Source organism: Balaenoptera acutorostrata, chromosome 15 (genome assembly GCF_949987535.1).
Source record: "Balaenoptera acutorostrata chromosome 15, mBalAcu1.1, whole genome shotgun sequence".
NCBI classification, from domain to species: Eukaryota; Metazoa; Chordata; class Mammalia; order Artiodactyla; family Balaenopteridae; genus Balaenoptera; species Balaenoptera acutorostrata.
In genome coordinates, this window is record NC_080078.1 from 9,457,595 (window position 1) to 9,471,824 (window position 14,230).

The 14,230-nt window shown below is 47.9% G+C and overlaps 1 protein-coding gene across 1 annotated transcript in view; it reads right to left on the reverse strand.

Moving 5' to 3' along the window:
• Positions 1-2,540: 2,540 nt before the first annotated feature.
• The window catches only part of BAZ1B (bromodomain adjacent to zinc finger domain 1B), a 67,874-nt gene continuing 56,184 nt past the window's right edge, over positions 2,541-14,230 (reverse strand). Inside the window, exons 14-20 of the mRNA XM_057528505.1 lie at positions 11,882-12,029; positions 10,654-10,801; positions 8,711-8,823; positions 6,262-6,407; positions 4,998-5,101; positions 4,372-4,745; positions 2,541-3,864 (exon numbers count right to left, since the gene is read on the reverse strand). Coding sequence (XP_057384488.1) covers positions 4,388-4,745; positions 4,998-5,101; positions 6,262-6,407; positions 8,711-8,823; positions 10,654-10,801; positions 11,882-12,029 — 1,017 coding nt within the window. The 3' untranslated portion in view covers positions 2,541-3,864; positions 4,372-4,387. The remainder of the gene's footprint in view (positions 3,865-4,371; positions 4,746-4,997; positions 5,102-6,261; positions 6,408-8,710; positions 8,824-10,653; positions 10,802-11,881; positions 12,030-14,230) is intronic.

Consider the following 14,230-nt stretch of genomic DNA (forward strand, 5'->3'; position numbering starts at 1 on the left):
ATGAAGGTGACAGGGGCCCAAGGTGGGAGTGGGAGGGGGAGTGGCTGCACCGAGCCGGGCTTAACAGGCTAGGTTTGCGGGGAGCTGACCTGAAACTGCTGAGGGCCTGCACTAGGGCAGGGGCAGCCGGAGGCAAAGGAGAGGATTCTGGAAACGGGAGGAGAAAGGCAAGTGATGTGTATGGGCCAAGGGTGGAGGGGAGGGCGAGCATCAGGAGTGGCACCAATTCACCCAAGTCCTTGCCAGTCAGTGGGCACTTGGCTGTGTCCCACTCAGCGGAAACAAGACTGGCTTCCAGGACAACTGGGATGGCGGGGGGTGGGGGGTGTGCAATCAGGACAGGCCCCAAGGGGGCTCTGCTTTGAGGCTGAGATGGTTCACGTAGGCCAGGACCTGGGAGGGAGGGCGGGCGGGTGGGCCTTGCCAGCTAAGGCTTCTCAGTGCTGGACGACATTATGGAAAAGTCCCAGACCCTAGAGGAAAAGGAAGAAGAAAACATTATTAAAGACCTTTTACAGAAGTCCTCCATCTGATCCTCCTCTCCCCGTTTTGCAGACAAGGGAAGTGTTTGAAGGGCTCGGTTGGCTCAAGTTCACACAGCCAGGGAGACTGTGGCCTCCAGAGCCTGTGACTTCACACCATGGAGTCCATCGGGGCATGGGGTGAGAGGAACAGGGTGGGCGTTACAAAACCTAGGGTGGTTTTGTCCAGAGAAACCGGTCCCACAGTGGGACTTCCCCCCACCCCCAAAAAGGAGATTCCAGAACCCAATGGAAACACCTCAGAAGCCAACACCTGCCGGCCTGTGCGCTGTGTGCCCCCGGCCCCCGCCCCTTCCCTCAGGGGCCTAGTAGCCCAGCACAGGGCCCCTTAGAGCAGCACGTCTGTGCATGTGTCCACGCCAGCTGAGCCTGTCTGGGGGCCGAGCCTGTGCTTGTTCTTAAAGGAACTTCTGAGCCCTGACCTCAGTCAGTATCAGTTCCAGGGAAACAATTCAAAGTTCACTGGAGTCAGCAGGGGTGATCTTGACTGAGGTCAGAGTGAGGAGAGGCCACGCCCCCAGGGTGGGGGTCAGTAGCTGCCCTCACTCTCTGCTCAGTCCCACCCTGAAGGAGGAAGCTCCAGGACAGTCCCCGTGTGGAAAGGCCTGGGGGTCCTGGGCGGGGGTAACAGAGGAGCAGTCTTCTCCCCTTACCTGGTCTAAGTGTCTCGCTCGGTACCCTGCGGAGGGGACCTTGGCTCTCAGGCAAGTGGGAGACCTGGTTCCCTAGAGTGGAAGCACCACTGCCCCTGAGTAGCCGCTTTGGAATCCAGTCACCAGCTCACTGCCACCCTTGACTGTGCCCCCTCCCCAGGGACAGGGTGTGAGGAGAAAGAAGAGTAGGCAGGAAGAGGGGTTGGTCTCTGTTGATTGCCAGCGTAATCCAGACCCGTCCTCAGGAAAAATTTTTCTTGTCTCCATTTGCAGTAGTCAACCCAAGTTAGGTTTCTCCTGATAGGGAGGAATGGGCTGGGATGGCTGAATAGGACCAGGATACAGAGCCTAGATGAGGTGACAAGGCCCCACAGGCGCTGGCCTGGTGTAGCCTAAGAAACCCACCCCAGGAATAGGACTTCACAGGTGTGGGTGGGCTGGGAGCCCCAAGTCCAACCATGCCTGTGTGGAAAATGCCTGGAGGTTACACAGCTCCCTCCTCCAGAGCTTGAGGGCTGGTCAAATTCAGTTCGACCTTGGAGCAAACCACTTCCTTCCCCTGCGGGACTGAAAATCCCTGAGTGCTTGGCGCAGGCCTGGCTCAAAGACCACGCTCACCAAGGCCACGAAGGGAGTCGGTGGCAGAACCCGCACCCAGGACTTAGGTTTCTCCTCAGATTTCTTCCTATTTTACCTTATGCCATCCCTGGTGCAGCTGGTCAGGAACTGGCAGTTTCGCTTCTCAGTGAATGGGATCGTGCAGTGGCCCTACAAAATCCTGGAACTCCACAGGCAGGTTGCCAGCCAGCAGTGATCTACTCAAATTAGCCACTCTGACTCCCAGCATAAAATATAAATGAAGGCATAAATAAAACAAGATTGGCTACGTAGTAGAACTGGTGAAGCTGAGTAGGTGGGAATTTGTTCTATTTCCACTCTTTTTGTGTATGTTTTATATTTTCCTTGAAAAGTGTTTTAAAATGTCAAGAGTTTCCCCCAAGATTAAGTCGTGAAGGACTACACAAGTTCCCATAGCGAAGCCTTAAAAAATACTTTCTCCTAGTTCTTAGAAGTTTCAAATGGAATGGGGGGGAGGGGGGTGGGTGTTGAGACAAAGACAAGGCCAGGAGAGGCTTGAAGGTCACGGCTTCGATTACCCAGGGCACCAGAACTCTCTCCTGGAAGCTAAGAAATGCAGTAGATGGATCTGACCTGTGGTTAAAAAGACTAAGTCAGAGGAGGTCCTCTGCAGAAGAACAGGCTGCAAGAGTCCATGAGAAACCGGCGCTCGCTCGGGACTGCACCACCCTCCAAGAGCACAAAGAAAAATTCACCAGAATTGTTTCTTCTTTATAAACACAAGTACATAATGTTTATTTGAAATTCCAATTTATTACAAGTTTACCCTTTAATGGGGCCCTTCCTCCTTAAAGACAACTTAAAAAACAACAAAACTCAGGGGGTCACTGAAGTGGGAGCACGGAATTCTCACTGTTAACAAGAACAGACTGGCTCTAGGGTAAGAGGCAGGGCAGGTGTCGGCGGCTGGGATTGTGAAATTGTAACTTCAGTGCTAACTCCAAGCCTGGGGGAGCCAAGATGGTAAACCTATCCAGCAGCCCCTGGAGCAAACCCCAAGGAGGCAAGGAGGCCAGGGGATAGGACCACACCTTGAAGTTTCACTTTAAGAGGCTTTATTCTCAGGTTCTGTGAGCTGCAATCCCCTTGGTGGACTTCTTTTCCCTTACTTTAAATAGGTACAGAAGAGCTTAGGTGCTCCCATTTTTCCAAATTCAAAGCAGACAGAAAAGAAAATTAAACCCTGTTTTGCGTTTTTATCAAAATCTGCCATAAAAGGGAAAGAAGACTACAAAGTTCTGCCTAAACATAACTACTAGTGCTAGACTCACTGTAGGAAGGGGCCGCTGAGCCCCTCCTCCTGCCCTCCGCCCCCCACCCCGGCACTGAGCACTGAGAGATTCAGGTTCTTGGGGAGCCTGAGTCTGAGGCCAGAACAGCACAGCAGGGGCACTGCACACAGAGGCGGCGGAAGCAGCCACCAGGGCAGGCAGAGGGACCGCGTCCATGACCAGGTCCCCACTGCTGGCCCTGATAAGCCCCAACCCAACTTCTCTAAAGGAGAGACGATGGGCCAAGGGAGGAGACTGGGCAAAGTAAAGCAAACACGTTATCATATAAACTGTACTGTACATGTGCTAAAGCAAGATGACAGAAATATTTTTACAAGATGTTCTTTATACAATATCACTGCTGAAACAAGCAACTTTTAATAACTAGAAAAGTCAATTTAAAAAAAATTAAACATTTAAATTCTTCCTGCTTTTCTTCTGCTCCCCTAAGAGCTTGTCTGGTATGTGGGTGGGCTGGGCTCCAACACCCCTCTGGCCAGACCCATCAAAGTAAAGGTTATATGCATGGTTACAAGCAGGGCTCCAGTCTCTGAGTGAAGTGCCTTAGGGTTTTTTTCAGGGGGCGAGGTGGGGCGGGAGCGGGAGCGGGGAGAGAGCTGTCACAAGGAAGGGGAGGGGTACTCAGGAATGGCTACAGGACATATCCCTTTACTCTGCCAAGATCAACTCAACAGACCACAACTGTTTCATGATGCTGGTGAACACAGAATTCTGTATGGCACTCACTGATACCGTCACCTGAGAGGGAGGGAGGGAGAGACAGAGCACAGGCTTAAAGAAACAAGACTGTGTATAAATATAGATTAAAAAACCCAGTTGGCCTGATTACCCTTCATCCTTCTACGTAATACAGTAATCCCTCCCCTGGAGACCAGAGGGCTTGGCACTGTTGTGGTGGCCAAAGTGGGAGGGACCTTAGGAAAGAAGAAAGAAAAGGAATTGGGTTCACAAGAAAAGCCATACCCTGGGACTCGTCCTGGAAACTCTCGGAAAGGGGGGTTAAGGCCATCTATCCCCCACAGTATTTCTGGGCAAAGACCACCAACCCAGTATTAGGCTCTCCAAAGTGCTCTGCTTGATTAAGGCCCATGGAGAGTTTTGGAGACACGGCACAAGCTCGGATGACAGGCATTCCTGGGCTCCCCGTGACCTCCTCCCTTCCACGTTCTTCTCCAGCTTCCTCTCTCGCCTCCCTCCCCCCTCCCTCGCTCTCTCCCTCGATTCCCCCAACCTCAGCTCCCTTACCAGGGCCCCTGCCTCTCTACTTCTTCTGTCTTCGTCCCCTGGACTGTCCAACGGGCTCTGGCTCACTGTCCCCTTCATCTTCAGCAAGCCGGTCGGGAAACTTCTTACGTTTCCTACGGACATATGGGTGGCCAGGAAGATGTTTATGCAACAGAGCCATCAGACACTGTTCTGTCTTCACCATGCAGTTTAGAACATGGCTGCCTCGGCAGTTGTAAAGCTCAGCGTTGGTAAACACTTGCTTCATGTCAGTAAGAAACTCCTGCACAGAGCGGTAGCTCCCACAGGAACATTTGTTCTGCATTGTCTGGAAGTCCATAGGGTGGGTGATCACGTCATAGTAGTCCTCAGCCTCGTCTCTGGTCACGGGCTCCCTGTGGAGAACCGAATGGGGAGATCAGCGCAGCACTGAATCCAATGGACAGAAACCTTGTTATCAAACCACCAGCCCCAGAACGCCCCCCCTGCTGAGACCAGCCCACTGGCAGGCAGAGCAAGTGTGTTCGCTTGCACTCAGAGCGGGCTCTGCTAGTCTGGAAGCTCATTTCCCTGCCACTGAGATGTGTCCTCGGGGTTCAGCTGCAAGGTTGGCCCTACTCCCCTGCGCCTGAGGCCACGGAGCTCACCTGAAGGGCCAACTGAAGCGGTACTTCACGATCTTGTGGAGGATCTCTTCACACTTCTGCAATTCCAGGCTTTGCCTCCGGGAGCTCCGCTTGGTCTGAAGTACCTGGCGCCAAAGAAGACGACATGTTATTACAGGTCTGAGAAAAGAAGAGTGGACAGGGCAGGAAACGCATATATCTGCTTAATACAGAAAAGAAAAAGGTCAATCATCTTCTCGGAGCAGAGACGGTCAAAATCATCTGACTTGCAGGCGGGCAGCGCTCTCAGCAGGGGGCACGAGCCCACCTGCCTCTGCCCCAGCGGACGGTGAGCGAAGCCGTGGAGGACACGCAGCAGTTGCTGTATTACAGCAGTCCTGCCAGGGGCCAGCTAGAGGGCCACTGTCGCCAGGACGCTAGCCCTCTGAGAGCAGATGGACCTGGGATTACGGTCACACTGTGGATGAGTTTAAACAAGCAACTGCAGAAAGCCAGGTGGGTTATGGGGACCACCCACAGCCAATTTTGTGGGGGTGGGGTGTCAGAGGGAAGAAAAGCAAGAGGTACAATTCCTTTCCTGGGCTCTCCCCTGCAGGCCTGCAGCAGCTAAGTGGCGAAAGAGAAAGGGGCGCGCCTCCCTTCCAGGTGGCAGGAACAGGCCGTGACTCACAGCAGTAGGGGCACAGAGTTGAAGGCGTTAGGGCCAGGCACACAGGAGGTGCCTGCAATGCCCTTTGAGCACCCTAACGGCTTGCTTTATGCCTCCAGCCCACCTCCAACTCCAATTTAATCTGTCAAAAGAAGCAAGTTTTCAAGAGCCTCTTTCTGTTCTTTAAACTTCAAGTGAAACCTAAAGTAAAACCACTGAAGTTACATTGGTTGAGGAGCAGAGGGGAGGGTAATGTCCCTCCCATGACAACTGTCGGCAAAAGACCCAAGAGTAAGTGAGGCTCCAACATTGCTGACATTCCCACAACGGAGACCCAGCCCCTCTGAGCCATGGGAGACACATGGATACTATTTTAAAATCCTTAACAAGTCACAGGCTGCCTGTTAACTAGAGGAGATGTTTGCAGGCTGCAGCAGGGGAATGCCGGACATAGCTGTTCCCGGAGGGCCTGCTGCCTCGTTTGCCTACAGGCCCATCCATCTGCCTCATCAGTCTCCAAAGTTAGGGAGGAGGGAGCGGAGGGGAGGCTCCCACCTGTTGCCTGCTGAATTCCTAATGCTGGAGTGGGGGATACGAACCAGAAACGCTAGAGAGCAGATGATAAATAATTCTCACCAGCTCATCAACCTCAGCCTCGTCTACAGGTGGTGCCTTCGGCCGAGACCTCCTGGTAGGATGCGGCTTCTTCCCTGGTCGTCGGCCTGGCCTTGCTGCAGGGGGGATGACACCCTGCTTGCCCCGGACAGTCTTTCGAGGTCTCACTGAAATAAAAAATATGCATTCACAGCAGACCTGAGGATGAAGGGAGCATGCCCATGGAAGGGGTGATACTCTGGACAAGCAAAGCAATGGCTTCCTTTGGTTAGGAGGTGCTCTTGCTATCCGTCTCCTGCCGACCTCACAGGACACTTTAAGGGCAGCAGTAGCAGATGGAAGAATGGATACTTTTCATCAACTGCCAAAGACCTTTTAAGAGTCTCTTCAGAAGGCCAGTTCCTTTAGTACGTCCACTCTCTGTCCCCACCCTGTTCAGTTACTCTCAGGAATGAGGGCCTGGAAGGAATCAATTGTAAACTGACTCACTTAGGAGAAAAAGCCACTTGCTGATGGGTCTGCCTGGGAATTCCTTCAGCCCAAGCTCAGCCTGAGAATGCATGTATTTACATGTAAGATGGAATCTGAGTGTGGAACAGATCCTGTTTCATAATTCCCAGAGTTATCCTATACTCACCACCACAATCTTTTCAGAGAAAAGCTGATACTTGTGTAAAGTACTTATGTGAAGTCTGCCTCATTGAATCCAGTTTAAGGCTAGCCCAGTCCTGCTTTCTGCAATTTCTAAAAACCATAGACAGTAGGCCCGGCCTCTTCCACAAGAGCCCTGCCCGGGATCCCCCAAGAGACAATAAAAACTACAAAGGCACCCGAGGCTGCCTGTTTCTCAGGTTTACAACAGGCGCTCAATGTCAGACAAACCAACATTTCTCAATAATCTTCAGGAAACAATGCTCCATCAGGATTAGCTCAAGGCTGCTCCACTAAGCAAATTTTCCCCTGGAAAATGGGGAGGGGCAATTTGGACACAGATAGGGGTATACGGAGGCAATGATACAGAGAATCAGTAAACAATGTTTTATATTCTATTTCCAGACCATGATGACCCCTCACTGACTATTTTAGGTTCTCTAAGTTGAAAGACTAGGCGAGGAAGAGAGGGTAAGGCGCTGATGCCAAGGATGCAATGCTGGACGCAGGGAACAGCCATCGGCCCAGGGCCTCGAGTTGCACTAGGGAACCACATGGTTGGTGGCCTACAAGGCAGAGGAGACAAGAGGCTCTGAAGTACCAAACACTTCCTGGATCCTTTTGGTAGACAAGGCCCTAGAAACCTGGAGAGGGAACAATTCCCTGGAAAGAGAGGAATAACTTGAAAGTGGAAAGCAACCATTACTTGGAAAATAAACAAAATCAGTCCATTGCTATATTTAGAATCTGTTCCCAGACAACCATGCATCCAAATCACGACTCTGGCAGTACTCCGTGGTCTCTCTGTAATGCAGGGTTAATGGACTACTTGTCTCCTTACCCAGAGACTTGAAAAATCATGCCTTGGGAAAAACAGAAGGAGCCCTAGAGGAATGAGAGAAGTGTAGGTGTCCCAAATTAAAACCCTGCAGGATCGGGGAAGACAGTAGCAGGGGTGCAAGCCCAAAGCCCTCAGGTTTTGACAGCGCCAGTACAGTAAGGACCAGGTGTGCCAAACATCCTCTCTCTCCTTCCACCAAGTACGATTGTCCAGGGAGTTATGATCTTGGGAACCGTACCTCTCTTGAAAAGCTCATCAAAATCTTATATTTGTATTAACCTACAAAGAAGGGTATATTTTGCAAAAAGGGAGCCTGTTAAAAGGCTCGACTGCAGGACTTAAGGTTTAACAAAAATGACACGACTCTCAAAGCCTCATGAAAAACGAACATGAGACTGAGTCAACAAGGTGAGCTTAAGTGATGAGGCCTTTTCCCCCTACTGACATCTAGAGAGAAACAGATCTGAACCTTCCTAACAACTATGCCTAAACCATGGGAAAAAGTCTTCTCTTTTCAACTAGCAAATCTACAGCCCTGCACACTACAGGGAAGAGAAGAACCACTGTAACCACAGAAAAAAACAACTTCTTTAAAAGCAACACTGCACCAGAGGCCAAAAGAACTGCAAGAGACAGCATGGGCCTAGACCCTCGTTACCCCATCCTCACACTGAGGGGCTCAGAACCAGCAGACCCGTCATAAACAGACCTGGGGCCTTGAATTCCATGAAATCTTGGACCAAGTGGATCTGCCATAGTTTGATGTTCTGAGACCAAGCCACCCAACCTCCTACTAGGAAGGTAGTTAACTGTCATCTTGAAAACCCATTTAAAACATGGCAGCAGTCGCCCCTCCACCACAACTTGTGAAAAAAAGATGGCACGATGGCCTTGTTGGGTTATCTACCGCCAACCCAGTCTTTCCAAGTCAGCTTAGAAGACTGTGAGGTTAACTATGAAAGCAAACTGAATACTTACGTCGCAAGCCAGCCACCTCATAATCTTCCTCCCCCTCCTCCTCCTCCTCTTCTTCCTCTTCATTGCTCTCATCATCTTCGCTGTCCTCAGAGGCAGACTCCTCCGTATAATTCCTGTGGGGGGAAAGACACTTGTAGAGAACATGGATCTAGGCCAAAGGGGTCCTAAGAAAGGTAAAGTCCCACATAAATTGTGGCAACTTTTCCCTCTTCACAGACTAGACAGATTTCATGCTAAGGGGAGGGAACCTGAATCTAGGCCAGGACACAGGAAGCAGAATGAAAACCTAAGCTTTAACAGAGTGTCTCCTCTATCAGGCCCCAAACCCTCTGGCTACGATACTAATGGCAGCAAAAACCAAGACCAAAATGCAACCCCACCCCTCAACACACAAAACAAAACTCTGTTCCTTCTGTCTCACAAAAACAGCCAGATAATGTAACATTTCAGGTATTAAAAGTTGTCCCCAGTGCCGGGGTGGACTGAAAGGATAAACAGCCCAGACAGGTGTTACCCCACCTTGATGGCCCCCTTCCAGGAGCTGAAACAGCTTGCAGATGACCATAACATCAAAGCACTGGTAATCCCAGCTCAGAACAGCTGGTCCAAAGCCTCACCATTTCAGAGCAGCAGCCTCATCTCTCTAAGTGTAGCTGGAATGGAGTGAGAAATAACCGAGTAATGCTGTTAGGCAGGGTCAGGATCAAACAGCTCTGACCTTTCAAAGAGACACCAAGCCAGACTGCTTACAAGCTGCTCTTCTACAACCTCAAATTTCAACGTGGAAAACGTTATTAACTTTGGCAAACATTAGGCGTCTCCTCTTTACAAGGCCCTATGTTTGGCCTTACTGGGATGAGGATGAAGAACAAAGCACCACCTCTACTCTCAGGGCAGAAACAATCTCATAGCAAGACAGCCGTGGATAAAACTGACCAAAAAGGCAAGATGCATCAAAAAACAACTTTGGACATGGAAAGCTGAATTGGAACACAGAGGAGGAACAATTAATCCTAAGGATGTTTCCAAAAAGCAGTGAAATTTTAGGTAGGCCATGGTCAGTTTAGCCAGGTGGGAGTTCTGGGGACAGGGAATATTCCCAGCTGGGAGGAAAGCACAAGAGGCAAGGATGCACAATGAACAGCCTGTAACAAGCACACAAATATGGGGACAAAGGCTCATAAAAACATCAGCTAGTACTATATAATAAGAGTCTCAAAAGTTAGGCTAGGGAGTTTGGACTTGATTCTAGAGACAAGGGGAAGATCGAAGTTTTTGAACAGGACAGTGACATAAGCAAATCTCTGTCTTATGTAAACCATTCTGGTATCACCACAAAAGCTGGATGGATAAGAGGGAGGAAGATATGAGGCAGAGTTGAGAAGCCACTGAAGGAGCCCAGATGAGAGATGGAAGAGGGCCAAATGACAGCAGGGACCATGGGGAATGGACAGCAGGACGCTGACTCATTAAGACATCTAGACACTGAATTGATAACATCTGGCAAGTGAATGAATAGGGAGACGGGGGAGAGGAAGACACCAAGTTGACATCAAAATTCTAATCATGCTAAGGAAGGAAAAGAGTAGGTACAGGTAAGGAAGGCAATGCATTTCAGGATTTTTAGCAGTGACTGGCTGCAGAAGTCATCACAAATTAAGAAGTGGGCAAAGTGGAAGCAAAAGACAAAGGATATGTTATTTGAGAAGAACGTATGACCAAGAAGACATAAAACACGGCTGGTAATGAAAACTAGAAATGTCGACAATTAAGCTAAAATTAAATCAGAGCCCTTTGAGCCCCCACTGTAATACCTTAAATGATGGGGCTCTGCACACAAAAGATGAACTTAAAGCTCCTCAGCATCATTCAGTTTGAATAACTTAAGCTCAAGTATAACAGCTATTTATTAATTTATTTGTTTTAAAAGAAGAAATTCTCACCTGCCACGGGAGTTGCGCCTGGCAGTGGCAGGCTGGCAGGCTGGGCACTGCCATTCACCATCTGGTACTTCATAGAGGGCCGGCCTCAGACAAAACAGGTGGAAGGCTTTATTACACTCGTCACACAAGATCAGCTTGTCATCCTCACCTGCAAGGAGATGAACTTGTACAGCACTGCAGGGAGTGTGGCAGTGGTCAGTGAGCTGCAAGGAAGAGCTGCTCAGCCTCGATTAACCCGATGGAAGAGCAAACATTCTAGTACACTGCTACCCCATTTTAAAAAACGCAGTCATCTTCTGAAAAGAAATGTAGCATTAACTAGACTATAGGTAATCTAGGGTTCAGGTCTTCTAACTTATATCCCAACATCTACTCCGGGCTGGAAGACGACAGTTAACATTTACTAGGAGATAGCAAAAAATCAAGCAGTAGCAGGAGATTTTTGCTGCCCCTGTCCCCCTAAGAGACGAATCTCCCACGAAGTATTACATTTTCTGCCCTTCCTCCTCCTCCCCGACCACACAAATGCTTCCCAACTCATATGGTTCCCCTAAACCATTCGGTTTCCCTACATTTGAAAATACACCAAACCAATTTAAATGATCATTTACCCTCTCCAACCTTCATTCTACATCAGTTTTTATTGAGAGCAACTGAATGATTTTACATTAGGTCTTTTCATCCTTGTAAAGTAAATCACAAAACAGCTTTAGCCACTGAGAAGTCAACCACTGGGGGGGCTTTTAGCCATCTAGTTCCTTTTACACATAATGGGGCTCTAAAAGTTCTCAGCATTAAACAGTCTAAATGCTTCGCTCTGTAGGATTCCATGCCAGAAGGGCCAAATCCGACTATTCTTCACGATGTTCAAATACTGCCCTCTACTGGTAGCACCCACCTTACTTCATGGATGACTAAAATTCAGAGATAATAAGAGATTTAAAATTTTAGTTAAAACTAATTTGTTCCCTATAGAAAATCTAAGGATTGGCAAGATCAACTGCTCTTATTTTATACTCAAAACTGAGGCACAAAGGGCCTGCTGTGATTTGCGAGAGTGTGACTTTAAAGACTAGCATTTTATGGACTTTCAGGAGAAGGTAAAATCTGGACCACCACCACCACATTTAAAAGTTGTGTACACAGAATTCTTGAGGGATAAAAGATCTTGGAAATGGAAGTCCTAGTGCCTAATACACTCAGATAAGCAACTCTGATTTAAATATACCTTTCTTTCGACAAACTTTGCATCTAGCATTTTCTGCTGACATATCCCATTTGATACAGGCATCAAGCATCCCAAGTAGAACATGCATTCTGGAAAAAGTCTGAGCTTCACGAATTGCTGTCTTCCATTTTTCCAGAGCAGATGCGACCTAAACAGAGACCAAACCAGGCCAGCATTACTACAATGACTTCAAAGACATGAAATGTGGATTCTTCACGTAATACTGACAGTATACACTGAGAGAGGACTGCAACTAGGTAAAGATACGAGAGCATCCCGATACGTTCACGTCCTAGAGCTCCTCCAGTCTAACCCACTTATCTTACAGAAGAAACCAAGGCTTGGAAGGGTGGAAAAAAGTTGCCAGAGGTCACACAAAGAATTCAAGGAGGGGGAAATGACTAGAAACAGGTCTCTTCTAGTGAAATCCACTTAAAGATTCAGTGTCATTTAAAAGCAGGAACACTTGTACTGTGTAAATAATGCTAGTATGCAACAATGTCATGTAGCTTGGTCAGTAAGATTATCAGTTTCTGCACTAATATGTACCATAATCCCAGATTATAGGGCCTAGAAATAGTAAATAGTATCTATAAAGCATTCTACAATCCTTAAAAGTATTAAGTACTGATATGAAATATTCTCTTGACTTTATCACCAACTTCTAACTTAAGTGAAATTTGTAAAGTCCCAGGGGTTGGCCTGATTTCATTCAGGGCAGTTACTCTCAGCATAATCCACACTGCCTCCGCTCATCATCAGAAAATGCAAATTAATTTAGAATTAGCAAAGTAAAAGAGGATGGAGAAAAATGTAATTAGGAATTTTCAACCCTCCCTCTATAAAATATACATTCTGAGGAGGAACAAAAATGCCATTTTAGGATAATTCATTTATTTGTATTACTGTTTTATTAATTAAAAGGTGATTTTTTGGGACGTTTTCAAAGCACTAAAAAAGCCTGAACAATGAGGTGAGCATCCACGTAAACAAATGCCATTATAGGGGACCATCATTCTCAGACAGTCAGAAAGTACAACAGAGCTGGAACAAGGTAAAGCTTCAGCAGTACACCAGAAGCTGAGGGACTAGGTTATCTCACTCTCATCTACCTTGTGGAGGTCATACTGCTTCACTCAGTCATGACTGAACTAAAGTTAGCCATGCTGGCTACTTTTATTATACAACCTGGCTAGCTCTAGCTAACTGACAACAGCACTGCTGGGTTTCACTGCCCTGTACTAGGCAAAAAGCCTATTTTAAGTAACAGTCTTCCTTCTATAAGAAAGGCCCGTTATCCCTGGAAGGCCACAGGCTTTGAAATAGAGCTGCCAAGGGACAAAGACAGTTGAGCTACTTCTGAAGCTGTGGTGTGAGAGTTCAGGGAGGGGACCAAAGGCTGTCCTTTCTCTTTCCTATAGAAACAGAGAACCACTGAGAGTCTTGTGTGTATAAATTTATGAATAACAAGGATAAGTAACAAACACATCGAAAAAATCTATTTAAGAGGCTGCTAAAGTTCTAATGGAAACTGACTCATTCCTTACGCCAACCTGCAGTGCAGATATTTCAACATCTGCCTTTGAAATACAATTTCCTTCCTTCCCTTTTCAGAGCTCCTCAGTAGGATGTAAGATCTACAATCACAGGTGCCTTGCGGGTCTTCTCCCCTAATGTAATGGAGAGCTGACACACGGTACCACAGATTCTCTTACTGTAATAACGCAAATCTCTTCATTCAGTGGAATATATAGTTAAGAACTTTAGGTTCGGTTCCTAAAGGAGTGTTATTAAGAACACTCAATTAGCCAGGGAATGGTTAAAATGGGCTTTGCTGTCCTCTAGTGGACAGTCAGATGCACAAAAGCATTAAAAAAATCATCAGTATACAGTACTGCTTTTTACTTATTTCCTATAAATTATAAAATCTGAGCACCCAGCACATGTGGCCTCATTAAAAGAAACAAACAAAAATCTGAAAGAGGGGCTTCCCTGGTGACGCAGGGGTTAAGAATCCGCCTGCCAACGCAGGGGACACGGGTTCGAGCCCTGGCCCGGGAAGATCCCACACGCCTCAGAGCAACTAAGCCCGCCTCAGAGCAACTAAGCCCGTGCGCCACAACTACTGAGCCTGCGCGCCTAGAGTCCGTGCTCCGCAGCAAGAGAAGCCACCGCAGTGAGAAGCCCGCGCACCACAATGAAGAGTAGCCCCCACTCGCTGCAACTAGAGAAAGCCCGCACGCAGCAACGAAGACCCAACACAGCCAAAAATAAATAAATAAAATAAATTTATATATATTAAAAAAAAACTGGAAAAGATCTTGAGAATAAGCTTATTTAGCCTCATTT